Source organism: Thunnus thynnus, chromosome 24 (genome assembly GCF_963924715.1).
Source record: "Thunnus thynnus chromosome 24, fThuThy2.1, whole genome shotgun sequence".
NCBI classification, from domain to species: domain Eukaryota; kingdom Metazoa; phylum Chordata; class Actinopteri; order Scombriformes; family Scombridae; genus Thunnus; species Thunnus thynnus.
Window position 1 is genome coordinate 4,678,600 of NC_089540.1, and position 14,374 is coordinate 4,692,973.

The 14,374-nt window shown below is 39.1% G+C and overlaps 1 protein-coding gene across 1 annotated transcript; it reads left to right on the forward strand.

The window, feature by feature from the left end:
- The first annotated feature begins 1,194 nt into the window (after positions 1-1,194).
- Positions 1,195-13,862, forward strand: gpr137c (G protein-coupled receptor 137c). The gene is made up of 8 exons (XM_067582790.1): positions 1,195-1,996; positions 7,550-7,599; positions 7,770-7,877; positions 7,982-8,120; positions 8,986-9,135; positions 10,348-10,473; positions 10,592-10,716; positions 10,932-13,862. The coding sequence occupies exons 1-8, from the start codon at positions 1,619-1,621 to the stop codon at positions 11,215-11,217; spliced, it is 1,362 nt and encodes a 453-aa protein (XP_067438891.1). The 5' UTR covers positions 1,195-1,618; the 3' UTR covers positions 11,218-13,862.
- The last annotated feature ends 512 nt before the right edge of the window (positions 13,863-14,374 follow it).

Below are 14,374 nucleotides of genomic sequence, written 5' to 3' on the forward strand. Positions count from 1 at the left end.
TGTTGTTGTTGTTGTTATTATTATTAAACCTGCAGTGCGGAACTTTTACATATAAGTGAACATCTGTTACATTCAAGCCCTTGCCAAACGAGTTCACACAATACTGATTAAGCCCATCACTGCCAGGTAAATATTTCTGTACTTCACAGTATACTCATATTTTAAATCTGGTATCTACAAAGCATGCGCTCCAGAGACTTCCGCCAGCCGAGCGGCTAACTTCCGGTTAGCCCTCTGCTAACTTGAATGCACTGCAGCTTTAATTGCACACTGCATATACTGTTTACTCTTGATCAATATTTAGTACATTTGATTTCATTTTCTTCCATTTTAAGTATGTATATATATATTTTACATATTTTTTTTTCAATTTTAAATTCTTTTTTATTCTATTTAAGATTACTTAATTTTGTGTATATATTTATGACTGTTATGCACCACAACAACACAAATTCTTTGTATGTGCAAACCTTGGCAATAAACCTGATTCTGATTCTGATTCTGAAGTAAAATTAGCAAAGATAAGAACATTTTATTTAAGTATAAGAATTGCAAATAATTACTATATAAACCAACAGAAATTGTTCCGTTTCAATCAAAAGTTAGTACAATGTGTAAGTGTATATACGTGTATATGTATGTATGTATGTATGTATGTATGTATGTATATGTAGATTTGTTGTTTGATGGATCCTCCCCTTGTTGTTGTTTTTTTATTTTACTTTTTTTCTCTAAAGTGTGTGCTTTGTGTCTGGTTGGCACATATGTTTATATGTGTTCTTTGAAAGAAAACCTAATGAAAAGTAATTTTAAAACAATTCAGTACAGACGATCAGCGTTACACACCTCAGCAGAATTTAAATGCTTTTCTTTTGAAGGCAATCCCTCACTAATTTCATTTAATTGTTTTGATGCCTTTCCTTCTGTGAGAGACGCCCTCGTCCTTTGAGCCAATCAGATCAGGCAACAGTTTTGACTTGAACACATGACCAATCAGCAGCGCACAGGGGGCGGGCACTCCACAGCTGACATCATCATAAACCAATGAAGTGGCATAATTGTGGAGGTTGGGCCGCTGGATAAGCCAATGAGACGGCGCACTGGTTGAGTGGGCGTGGTCATATCGTTCACTGGCAAGGTTTAGCTGGGAAACTGGCTGCGATCTGTGGCTCTGGAGTCAGCTGTTTCACACTGAAATGAGCGAGGTGTTGAGCCAAGATGGCGTCCGTCGAATAGCCAGTTTCCGTGTTTAGCTGAGAGCAAGGGGGTGGGTCTAAAACTGCATCACAGCTGATCTGGAGGTTTGTCCCCCCTCAAGTTGTTTTTTGCAGAGAGCTGCTTTGCAGAGATTCACAGGGGGACCTCTCTCTTGTTATTTTTAACCTTGCGCCTCTTTAAAAAACTACACTTCCATTTTTCCTCAACCCATTATCAGATTTAAACCCCCGCGCAGTTTCATTATGCCACTTCTCTTCAGTATAAACTGCTTTTATCGCAATTTTTCACTGGAATACCCTCGTCTTTTTGTCATCCATGGTGAATTGAACCCATGTCTGACCCAGTTTTAGTGTTTTTGCCTTCCCAGCATCCCATGTGTTAGTGCGAGCCGCCAGTGGAGATGTTTTCGGCAGGAGAGGAGGAGGTTAATTCCCATTTGTTTACCTCACTGAAGGAGTCCCCTGGAGCTGCAATTTCCCCAACACTGGAGCTCAGTCTGACTACCATCTACACCGTCCTCTACTCTTTCCTGTTTGTTTTCGTTTACCTGCAGCTCTGGCTCATTTTGCACTACGGACACAAGCGCTTCAGCTACCAGAGTGTGTTTTTGTTTCTGTGTTTGCTGTGGGCAGCGCTGAGGACGACCCTCTTCTCTTTTTACTTTAAAAATGTGGTGCAGGCCAACCAGCTGCAGCCTCTGGCCTACTGGCTGCTCTACTGCTGCCCCGTCTGCCTGCAGTTCTTCACCCTCTGCCTGCTAAACCTTTACTTCACACAGGTAGGACTGCACCCCTCTGTGTGTGTGTGTGTGCGTGTGTGCGTGTGCGTGCGTGTGTGTGTGTGTGTGTGTGAGGGAGACAGAGAGAGAGAGGGTGTGTGTGTGTGACCTGATTTCATAAAAGAGCTGACACTGCAATTTTGTGCACATTGTTATCATTTGATTTCACATTTAAGACACAGTTTAACCTCCTTACAAGCAAACTGTATTGTTATTCTATTCAATTCTACTGACTTTCTTGTAAAATTGCTTGTAATTCAAGGTCCTCCTTTGTCAGTCGTCACCCAACAGGCTGTGGGCCAAATCTCTCAGAGGATCCTTATCAAACTCTAGTTAAAGATGCATCCATTTAAACACCTATGAATCATTGTCATATTACTGTAAACAAAACATCAAGTGTCATTTTAGCAAAGTCCACAGCTCCCATGAGGCTTCAACTGCACGTCTGTGGCTCAGACACGGATATGTTGGATAAAATTAGAGCTGGAACAATCAGTTGGTTAATTGATTACTTGATCGACTAAAACAATTTTTAAAAAACATAATTTTTCAAGCAAAAATGGCAAACATTTGAGGGTTCCAGCTTCTCCTTATCTTACAATCTGAACATCTTTGGGTTTTAGACTGTTTATCAGAAAAAAATGAAAAGTGAAGACGTCACCTTGTGCCTTAGGAGACTGGGCTGGACATTTTTCACTGTTTTTTGATGATGAATCGATAAATTGAGAAAATAATCAGCAGATTAGTCGGTGATACTCTTTGAAAAGATCCCTTCTATCCTTTCCTGTAACACTTATACTGCTGCTAGAGATTTAGCAGATTTGGGCGTCTTCTAGGAAAAATGCAACAGAGCAGGCAGCTGCAGCCTTAGATTAAGTTTAAAAAACTGCATAATCTCTAGGTCTAGGTCAATCAGTCACTTAATTAATCAATCGACAGAGAATTATTTTGAATTTTTACAAAGACAAAGTCATTTTTCAAGTACAAATTCCAAATATTCCCCAGTTCCAGCCTCTCAATCAAAGGCGTGCTGCTTTTATTTGTAAACCCAAAATTTGGGGTTTTGTACGACTGAGCAATTTAACGAGGCCACTTTGGGATTAAGGAAATTGTGTTGGACATTTTTCTTTATTGAACAAGCAATAAATGGGGAAAATAACCAACAGATAAACCGATAACCAGCTTCTGCTTTGTTAAACCCATGCAGTTATCTGAATATATCACATAACCTTCAGTCAGACTGCAGTATTGTCTGTGACAAATATGACATGCTGTTAGGCGAAGAAACATTAAACCGTACTTTTTGCTCGGTCAGCTTCTATAATAGCAGTAATGCCCTGCAAAATGTATCCGCAGGCAACGTTTCTTCCTCTTCAGATGGGGAAATGTGGCAACTGTGGTCACCAGCGGCCTACATGTTCCATGGTAGAGTGGGATGACAGACTTGAAGCAGTTTTTTTTTGGGTTGATGTTGGTTTGAACGCTCTGGAAATGGACTCAGTTCATGTCCAAGGGGTTAGATATGTCAAGATCTCACAGTAAAAAAAGCCTGTGCTGCATTAAGTCCTAGCTTCCATTGATATGTCCTGTTCAATAAGTGGACAAGCAAATATCCCTGTCAGCAGCATGTTATCACAAACTGTGTGTGTGTGTGTGTATGACTGAAAGAGATGGACACAATCAGTCAGTCGCAGCTGCCCGCCTCAAATGTCAAAGATCTCTTTGAAACACCTCCACATTTTGAGATTTTTAGTCGGTAAGCACAGTTCAGTCGCCACAGACGAACTTTAAAGGAATATAAATCTCAATCACATACAGGAGTGTGAGTAGCTCGTCGAACTGGTTGAGTGGAGATTAGGTAATGAAGCCAATGTTGTCATATGACTTGCTGAATAAACGTTGCGGCCCGTCAGCTGATCTGTGGCCAGACGAAGCATATACGTGACCCTCCCTTTGAATGAAAATAAATCTTTAGCTTTTCTTTGCACTTTGTCACTTTGCATTAAAACATCACGTGTAAAACATCCAGTGCAGCAAATTTGCGGAGTGGCAACAAAATGATGTTCTTCCATATCTGCTAAACCTGTCATTATAGGTTTAAAAAAAAAAAAAAAAAAAGCACCTCCATCTATGTCGGGAATACTGTGTGACTGGCCAGCTCTGTGAACAAACTTTTCCTGCTTGTGGTTTTGTGTCTGGCCGGGTCAGACCTGGGAAACATATCAGATTCATATTTTCTCCCGCAGGAGAAACGCAGTAGAAGTAGCTCCTTGACCATCCTGCTGCAGTGCTTTTGATCTTGACTGTGACCCCTCTGGTGAACAGTGCATTACAATGTCAGGGTAACTTACTTTCGCAGTCATGAGTAGTGTAACAGACTGCTTTTATAGCCTCTGTAATACTGTTGAAGTTGGCTATTAAAAGATCCCCTTCAAATGCGCTTTAAATATAAGTGATAGGGGTCAGAATCCACAGTGTGTCCACACAGTCATTTAGTGCAAAAATGCATTAAAGTTGACCTGAAGCTTATATGAGGCTTCAGCAGTCTGAGTTAGTCATATCAAGTGGATATCTGCCACATTTACAGTCTTTTTTCCTCTTTGAAGCTTCATATTAGCTTCAGATAAACTTTTAAATACATTTTTGCACAGAAGGACCTCTATCACTTCCATTGTAAGTGCATTATGAAGGTCAGTATGAACATAAGGAATGGTTATGGCAAGAAGAACCTACTTCAGTATTCATTTAGGCACCTGACTTGTTTTAAGGCAGACTTGAAAAACTGAAGGAAAAAAACCCCATCATGCTTCTGTGACACACTCTGCTGTCTCACACGCTCATACATATGTGGAAATACTTGTCTTCTGATGAGTCAGGCATGAGTTGTGACCTGTGATTTACTTCCCCTTTATTAAATTTTAGCTCTGTCTCACTACAGAAAACAATAATGACATTTGCTGAGATAAAAACGCTGTATCACATCCCTCTCTGTACTGAGAGAATAAATGCTTCATAGATTTTTGTGGTACACACACACACACACACACAAACATACATGAAGTATATAATCCAGCAGTGCTCTGTTGGCTGGTTGCTTCATTTCTAGGTTACAAATTACCACTTTCTGACCTACATTCTCACACAAGAGGCTGAGTGTTTATGTATGCGTGTGCAAGGATGTGTATGTGTGTGTGTGTGTGTGTGTCTCTGTGTGTTTAAACTCAGTGTTGACAGTGTTAAGCCATTTTCAAGACCTTTTGGGTCATTGCACCTGTCATATAATAAGAAAAAATTAATCATTGTCATCATTAATCAGAACACTCGAAGAGTCTGAAATATGAGACTTTGATCAGACTGATCAGATTCTGCTTATGTCTTCATATCTGTCTCATTGTACTTCTTAATTGTTAAATATACTAAATACTAGACAAAAATTAATTCCAGGAAATGAGTGACCTGGATCAGTGGAGGCCAGTGTCCCAGCTTTTGTACACTTAAACTGGACTTGTGCACAGTTCATTTGATGCTTTTTTGAGGTCACTGCTGATAACATTGGCAGCAAGGCTGTTGGCCGTTGATATGTATTTTTTATTTGCATAGTCTTGGCTATTTGCTCAATCATTTAATCTTTCAAGAAGGAAATAAGATACAGATACACAGTGTTTAGTACTCTAACACCTCTGTCTTTGGATTTGTAGGTTGGGCACTTTTCTGACTGAAGCCTACTCTCCCAGTTCTTCAATTCACTGCTGATGCAAGTCGATTCTTTGCTCAGAAATGTTTTGGTGTTGTTGGTCGTACAAAACAAGCAATTATTTCAAAAGGCCATGTTGGAGTCTGGAAAATAATGATGGATGTTTTTCACTATTTTCTGACATTTCATAGATGAAACAATTAATTGAACAACCAATAATGAAAATAATTATCAGTTGCAGCCCTACTTAAATTTGTTCCAAACAAACCAAAAGTCTAAAGAGCATCACTTCCTGTACAACAAAGGGTTTTTCCTAACGACGGCAAATGAACAGGATAGTTTGAGTCATCGTTGTGTTACACAAGTTGTGAATAGAAAGACACGAACAAAAAAACGTGTCACACGTATGGATACTGTGATACATCAATTAGCTGACGGTGGCACAGTGCTTTTCAAATGTTTGTCATTTTTATTGTTACTGCACACACTAGATCTGCTGTTTAAATTATTTATTCTATGTTCCCCTTTAAGGAAAAATGGAGGGAGAAGCAACAGCTGTTGGCAAACCATTGGTTCTTTTTTTTGGCTATTTACATATAGCCAAACATTTAAATTTAGTCTGTATTTATATGAAGCAGTTACTTTTAATGGTAGAAAAGATAGAAAAAAACTACACAGGTTATTGCTAGTGTCATTGTTGTCATCTTCACGTCACCAAAAGAGAGTTGGAAAGGGTTTAGCATGTAGTCATAGTTTCAATATCTTAGCTATTGTACATAGTTCAAACTCCACTGATTTTATGATGTATAGTTTATGAGTTATATTCCATAATGCATTCAAGTCTACTGCACAAGTGTTTTTATAGGCCCCGCTCACTCCCTCTGCAGATATAACTCAGCCAATACATTAAGGTCAGTTGGTTCATATGATTATAAAACTCATCCCAATCATCATTATTTCACACAGTAATACATGCATTATCTTCAGGAAAGGCCTCACAGTATAACATGAAATAAAACTACATTTACCATGATGAAACATTTTATCCACATCTCATCGACACATACAGTATCCATCCTATGAGCTACTGAACCTCCACCAGAGAAAAGTACACTTATTAACACACATTTTCAGCCTAGATTGCGGATTAGCTGTAACACTGACCATTTAAAAGACTCACCTGCACATGCTAAGATTGTGCAAATTGGATGTCGAGTGGTTTGGTCCTTTTTCTTCGCTGCTACCACTGCTGACAAACAGCTGACCGTTGCTGGTTCAACTGTCAAACACGCCGGCCCACCGCCTCACAGGCCTGGAAGCTAACGGAGCATTTGTGTTGTATTGTCAACGATCTTTAATGTTCTTCCTTTAAGTTATAAAATCTTTACAATACATTAAAAAAATCCCCTCGACATGACTTTAAATGCAAAACTAACTCACTGACTCAATTCAGCTGGACTTCAACTGGCTGAACGGTTTATATACATTATGTGTGTACAGAAACTCTTGTTTTTCCTGTATTGTTTGAACGTATGCTAGATAAATGTGTGTGTGTTTGTGTGTGCGCCCTAATGACACACAGGAATCTCCTCAGGCTCTGCCAAATTCACACTCCACTTCAAAAACAAACCAAGCCCTCTTTGCTCTCTCTTTCCTTCTATCTTATCTTAAGTGCTTTACTCATCATACTTTGTCTTTTTTTTTGTGGATTTATTAAATCTTTCCTGTGGAAACTGTCAAAATATCATGAAAATTGGTCTCTGGATGAGTCAGAGTATAAAAATACAAATAATACCAAATTGAGATTATGAAAGCAGTCTGTTTTGGCAATAATATTTCTATAATTGTCTTTTTTTTAGGTGATGTTTAAGGCTAAAGCAAAGTATTCCCCAGAACTCACCAAATACAAGTAAGTTGAATCTTTTGGTAACTCCACTCTCTTTCTTCTCCTCTTCTCACACATAGTTGGTTTGCAGCTTCTATACCATGAATTTTAATTAGGTTTTAAACAGTTTATTAATAAAGTTATATATATCTTATGCTTACTGTCTTTCTTTCCCCCGCTATTTCTCTCTCCAGGGTTCCTCTGCGTTTGTTCTTCCTGTGTCTCAGTATATTTTTCCTGGTGGTGAATTTAACTTGTGCATTGTTGGTGCAAGGAGCTCTGGAGCGCTCTGAATCACCAAGGTAAACTAACAATTATAACGTTTTCTGATTGCATAACAATGTCACATTTGGCCCCCCACACTTATTATTATCTTATATTAAGTTAATAACCTTTATGTCTCCAGTGATGGGGATATCAGACATGCGGTCCTGGCCCGGGTCCTGATCAACGACAGTCTGTTTGTCCTGTGTGCCATCTCTCTGGCTGTCTGCATCTTCAAGATCGCCAAGATGTCCTCTGCCAACGTTTACCTTGAATCCAAGGTAGGAATAAAAGCATATACGCATCATTTTACTATTTCAGACTTGTTTTATTCAGGCAATGTTCTCACACAGCTGTTTTGCATTGAGACAAAATGTAACTTAGGTATTATATTGACAGGTCTTTTCATTGGAGTGAGGTAGAAAATATGTAGCCACAATGTGAAAATAGCTGATATATGGACATTTTCCCCAAGCAACTTGGTGGAAACAAGATAAATAACAGTTTAGAGGTGAATTTGTATGCGCAACTCGTCCTCGCATATCCAAACACATTAGTATTGTTAGCAGAACTTCCTGTGAAACATGCCAGACACTAGATATGTGCCAAATGTGTTAAACCATCATATTATTAGTTTCTGTCTAAAACCATCCACCACCTTATTAAAAATGCTGCATGCTAATAGCTAATTATGCATTCTGAGCAGAAATGGAGGTTTGCTTCTCAGTTTCCACAGGACTTTTGTGATTTTTGCAGTTTCCAAGGCGACTCTCATGTGTTTCCTCATAAGCTCTCAGTCGTTCTGGTTTGTTTTCTCCCCCATCGTATGTGCACATCCCACAGTGACTTTTTGCTTGAAAACCATAGATAATTTTGAAACGGATACCCGTGAAGATAACCTTTCTTCATTGTCATTTTGAAAGACGTAAGCGCTAAACGGTGACTCGTGATATGTACTATTATGTACACATACACAGATGTCCTGTCCCTCAAAACTCAATTTCTGGCCCACAGTCTGTCAGGGAGAGGCCTCAGTCATGTTGCTGGGTCACATCTGTCGGCTCTTATCTGATTTTCAATTACAGGCCTGTTGCCGACTGATATATGAGCGCAAGCCTGTAATAAGCACAATAACTCTTTCTCCAGGGTACATCGGTGTGCCAAGCTACAGCTATAGGAGCTGTGGTGATTCTCCTCTACACATCCAGAGCCTGTTATAACCTGGTGGCCGTGGCTCTGTCACCACAGGACAGATCCAGTCCCTTCAACTATGGCTGGTACAATGTTTCTGATCAGGTAATATACCAAGAGTTTTAAGTTATAGATGAAAAATAAGATTTTTTTTTAATGTTTTGGTCAGAGTGCGAGAGTGTGTGAGTGTGACAATCCATCTTAGGAGCTTTAGGAAAGCAATGCTTAGTGGGGTAAAGGGCTTTGTTTGGCTATAAATAACCCTGTGTGTGTGTGTGTGTGTGTGTGTGTGTGTGAGAGAGAGAGAGAGAGAGTGTGTGTGTGTGTGTCTCTCCTGACCTACATCAGAGCTCAGGCCTTGAGACGGACAGCCCATTTTAAAGAGTTTCATCGTGTGTGTTTGTGTATGTGTCGGACATGATACACACACCAACACACATCTACAGTGTGTGTGTGTGTGGGCATTATCTGACAGTACAAATTATTCCTTTAATCTCTCTGTATACCAGCTGTCAGTCCAACATCTCAACATTATTCTACCCCCTTCCTTGTGCATGTGTTTGTGGGTGTGTGTATTGTGTTGTGTACCAAGCTTTTTTACCCATATTTATGTTGACATTTTCTTAGTTTACATCACAGTAAGAAGTATCAAACCTATAATATTGTATTACAACATATCAATAAATGGTTGTCTGAAAATAGATATTCGATATCATCTGTAAGTGGTGCTTTTGTTTGACTTTGAGATAAATGTAGTTTACATGTAGTTTACCCTCTTTTTATTTATCACTACATAACTGGCCAGAATATAGCATAAAAGTATATTTGAAGGTGTTCAATAAAACTACAGCTTTAGCTTGTGCACTGAGCCCTCTAGACTGAAATTAGCCTGATCACAGATGTTGGATAATGAATAACTCAAAGAGGAAGAAGCTGATTGTTAGCAGAGTTAAAGGAATAGTTCCACATTTGGAAAATGTGCTTATTTGCTTCCTAGCCGAGAATTAGACAAAAAGATTACTACTCTCATGTATGGGAGTGGTATCAATCTACTCATCTTACTCTCAGCAAGAAGGTGAATAACACCATCCCAAACTGTTCTGTTCCTGTAAGGCTGCTGCAAGTATCTGTCCACAGTGTAAAAAAATTATATGAAAAAGTCCAAAATATGTGCACTCAAAAGATAAAAAGGCATTAGTATGTTTAATATTTTCTGTTTGTTCTGTTGTTTAGTGTGTGTCAAGATTCAGGTTATCAAAAGAATGTCTTCAAAAGTATATCATTGTGTGTTTGTGTTGTTTTGTGTGTGTGTTGCAGGCTGATGTTCAGGAGATCAGCGGTGAAGCCTACATCGTGTTTGGGATCATTTTGTTCTTCTGGGAGCTGCTACCCACCAGCTTAGTGGTGGTTTTCTTCAGAGTCCAGAGACCCAACCAAAACCTGGTAAAAAAAAAAAAGCATGTTATAAGAACAATGCCAGCCATGATCTGTCAGACAGAGCTGTGAACCTTCTCAAATGCTGCAAACCTTAATGATGCTTGAATATCTTTATATCTCTCAGGCTCCAGGAGGGATGATCAACAGCCACAGTTTCAGCTCCAGAGCGTATTTCTTTGACAACCCTCGACGGTACGATAGTGATGATGACCTGTCCAGGAGCATTAACAATAGGACTGATCGGACCAGGTTGGAGCACACACACACAAGCACAAATACTCTGTTACTATCTGTTTTTCAGAGTCATTAGCAAATCAGTTGAAATTAATATTGTTTTAAGCTTTCGTGATGCAAAATCGATACCTTGACAGACTAAATGACTTTTTGATTGATTTTTCCACTATCTCTCTTCCTTATCCTCTTCAACACCTCTTCTCAATCCTTCTTAACTCTCGCTCTGTCAGCCTCCTCTCCCCCACCCCCCAGCTGGGGACGTCTAGTTGGTACGGCGCCATCCAGCGCAACGGGACCCTGACGGCAGGCGTGGCGCCGGCCCAGCAGCCGCCGTCTTCCACAGCGCCCCTCCTCTTTGCCTACGGAAACATCCAGAGCCAACATCATCACCACCACAACTACTACTCCACCCCGCAGAACAACTACCACCATCATCATCATCACAGTAACTACTATTCCACGCCACAGAATTATTACTGTGGATCACAAACGCATTTCTGCACACCGCAGAATTGAGCGGGCTCCACCGTGAAGATTGACTAATAACTTCCTGCGTTTTTTGTCACCATCTTGCTTCCCCGGTTACATCAAAGCAGAAACTTTTGAGTGATGATCGGAAGTATTGCTGAAGTTGGGCGTCAAAATTGGTTCGCCATATTATTCTGGTAAGAGGTGGTGGCATCAGCTACTGTGCCAAGACTAACTGCTTTTTGAGGACATCAGGGAGGTTTAAATGGCGTGTATGGACCACGATGAAAACCATTGCAGGCCATGGACCAGGGTTTTAGCGCTAATGTGGCTGATATAAAGTCTATATAAACTTGATATGGTCTATAAAGACCAAATGTGTTGGTCAGATTGCCATTTCTGAGGCTGGAATCATCAGGGACCAGATAATCATTGTTCTCATCATCCTTTCTCCCTTTTCTTGATAATTTGCTTCGATCGAAAGAACCATTCTGTTCCATTATATTCAGTCAGCAGTGGTCAAACTGTGATTTGGGATCGAAAATGGCTTGAGTGACTGTTTAATGGGCAGACATTTGATACGAGTGTTGTAATTAGCTGGAAAAGAACAGTAGAGGGTGCTAGCTTGCTGGCTTGATCTTCCTCAAAAAGGCTTTTCTGGTGATGAAAACCAAATGATATGCATCCATAAACGGCATTTCATGGTGTGTCTTTATTTTAGGTCCGGTTATGTATGACAGGAATTAGCTGTTGCTAATTTGCCGTTAGCTTTTGGAGCAGTGAGAGCTAGCTTACACCCAATCCTAACAGCAACTGATCATCTATTTAACCAAGAAATGTCTCGGAAGTGACCCAGCAAAGCCAAAATCCAAAAAGCTCATGAAAGGTTCCTCCATTACAGACTTTGCAATTCTCATAACTGACCTATAGGTTCATTTTTTTTCAGTGTTCACAAATATGTAAACTGCTTAGCCCCCAAAATATATGTGAAATTTATATGTAGCTGCCATAAAAGTGTAAATGTCAATCTCATTAACATGAGCTTAATTAATGATTAAATGTGTCATCAAATTAATCCATTCATAAACACAATTTTAACAGCCTTTAATGACAAATCTGCACAGTTACAAGAACATGTCACTGCTGTTGGCTAAAAATATTTATTGATATTTTCATAATTGAATAATTGTTGGAGGTTTTTCAGCAAAAACTGGCAAGTACTCACTGGCTATAGCTTCTCAAATTAGAATATTTTTTGGTTTTCATACTGATCTATGACAGTGAACTGAATATCTTTGTGTTTTGAACTGTAATAAGTAATAATATATAACCAACATTCAACATTGGAGTAGAAGTCAGGAGTATGATTGTTTGTCAACTGGGTGGAAGGAAACATATTTGACCAAAAATTCTTCATGTAATCTGATCCTTTGTTAGCTGTGAGGCAACACTTTTGCACTTAGAAGAAGTTCACCTTCAGAGGAAAGGCTTAAGGCCTGAATGTAGGATTTCCTACCTTGTTTTACATATTTTTTCTCAGTGATCCTCTGTATTATCAATGTTACTATTTATCCTTTGACAAAGGAAATATCAATGTGCCATCACATTGTGTCATATCTAATAGTTTCATTCCTTACGGAAAAATATTTTTGCACAAGAAATGGTCGAGTGATGTGTGTTTTTAATTGTTTGTGTCTTCAAGCTAATCAATTTCTAATCCAAGTGTGACATTTTGAGTCAGTATGTGTGTGTGATCTAGTGTGTTAGTATGCTTTTATACATTTTTTTTTATTTGACATTGATTTTTACTGTCTAACAGATTTTATAGTTTATTTTTTTTCACTTTCCATCTCTCCCAACACCATTAACAATGAATTTTCTGAATCTCATGACAGACTGCAGTTTGTAAGCAATATTTCACTTTGAGGGAACATTTCTCAGACTACAATCAGTGTATCTGTTCAAATCAAGATTGTCAGGACCGAAGGAAAAAGAAAATGCTGCGTGTGTGTGTGTTAGAAAACTTTAGCTATCATGAAACTCAATCTGTAAATGACCATGTAAACTTATGACTTCATATAAGAAAAAACAAAAAAGCAACATTGCAGCTGGATTTACCATCAACAGCAAAAAAAAAGGCTTGTAACTGGTAACCATATACAAGCAGTGACTGGAAAGCCTGGTTCTGTTTCTTGGAACAAGTGACAGGTAAAGTCATTTACCGCTGCTCGTGCTCAAAGATTCCATCACTTGTATCGAGAAGTTACATAAGACATATTGAAATGCAGTGAAGGAAATGAAGTTCTCATTGTTGGGTCCAGCTGTTCACCTATTTCAGAAAAATTAACATCTGCAGTGCATGCTTCTGCATCAGAGTGCAAGAACTCAGTGTGATATTTTTTTTTTCCCAAGGTGATATTTGTGTAAAAATGTTGATCTATCTGCTATGAGAAGACAATGATAATTGCTTTATGTTATGATTGTTTTATCCGTGGCCATCTGAATGTAACCTATTGTGAAACAGATCACTAAAGATGTATGCAAGAAAAGCACTACCATGTTTAAATAAAGGCCTACTGCACTGTTTTTAAAACAAAAAATGAACCAGAGTTTTTCACCATAATGGTCACAAACTTCTACATCACAACAGGTGTTATCACCAGGCTCAAGTGTAAGGGAGACACACCATGTCAAAGCTTAACAAAGGATATTTCATTGAACAAATTCAACCAAATTAAAGGATGTAACTGAATGATTAAAGTATGAGGTGTGGAAGTCTGTGGGGTCAGTGGTGTCTGTGATGTGTGTCGGAAGGTGCATGAAAGTAAAAGTAATAACTAAGGCAACATAACTAAACCAAAACAGGTGCCTAACCCTAACCTGGCAACACCAGGCGCCAGGTGTTACCAATTGGGCTAACGAGCTACCTGTAGAGCAGACAAGTGAATAAACAGCATGACAAGGGTCATCACAAAGGTAAGCAGGGTATCCTCAAATACAGTCACTTAGCTATGTGACATCTTAAAGTAGCTATAAATATTAATCTATAAAAGTTACCTCAAATATAACATTTAAGATAGTTTACTGGCCTGATGTACAGTAGGACAAATGTGATCAGTACATCATCACCGGATGTAAACTGTGCACATAGATGAACTTTGAATGTCCTTATTGTATTTGCTACTGCGGGTTTGACCGGCTCTGA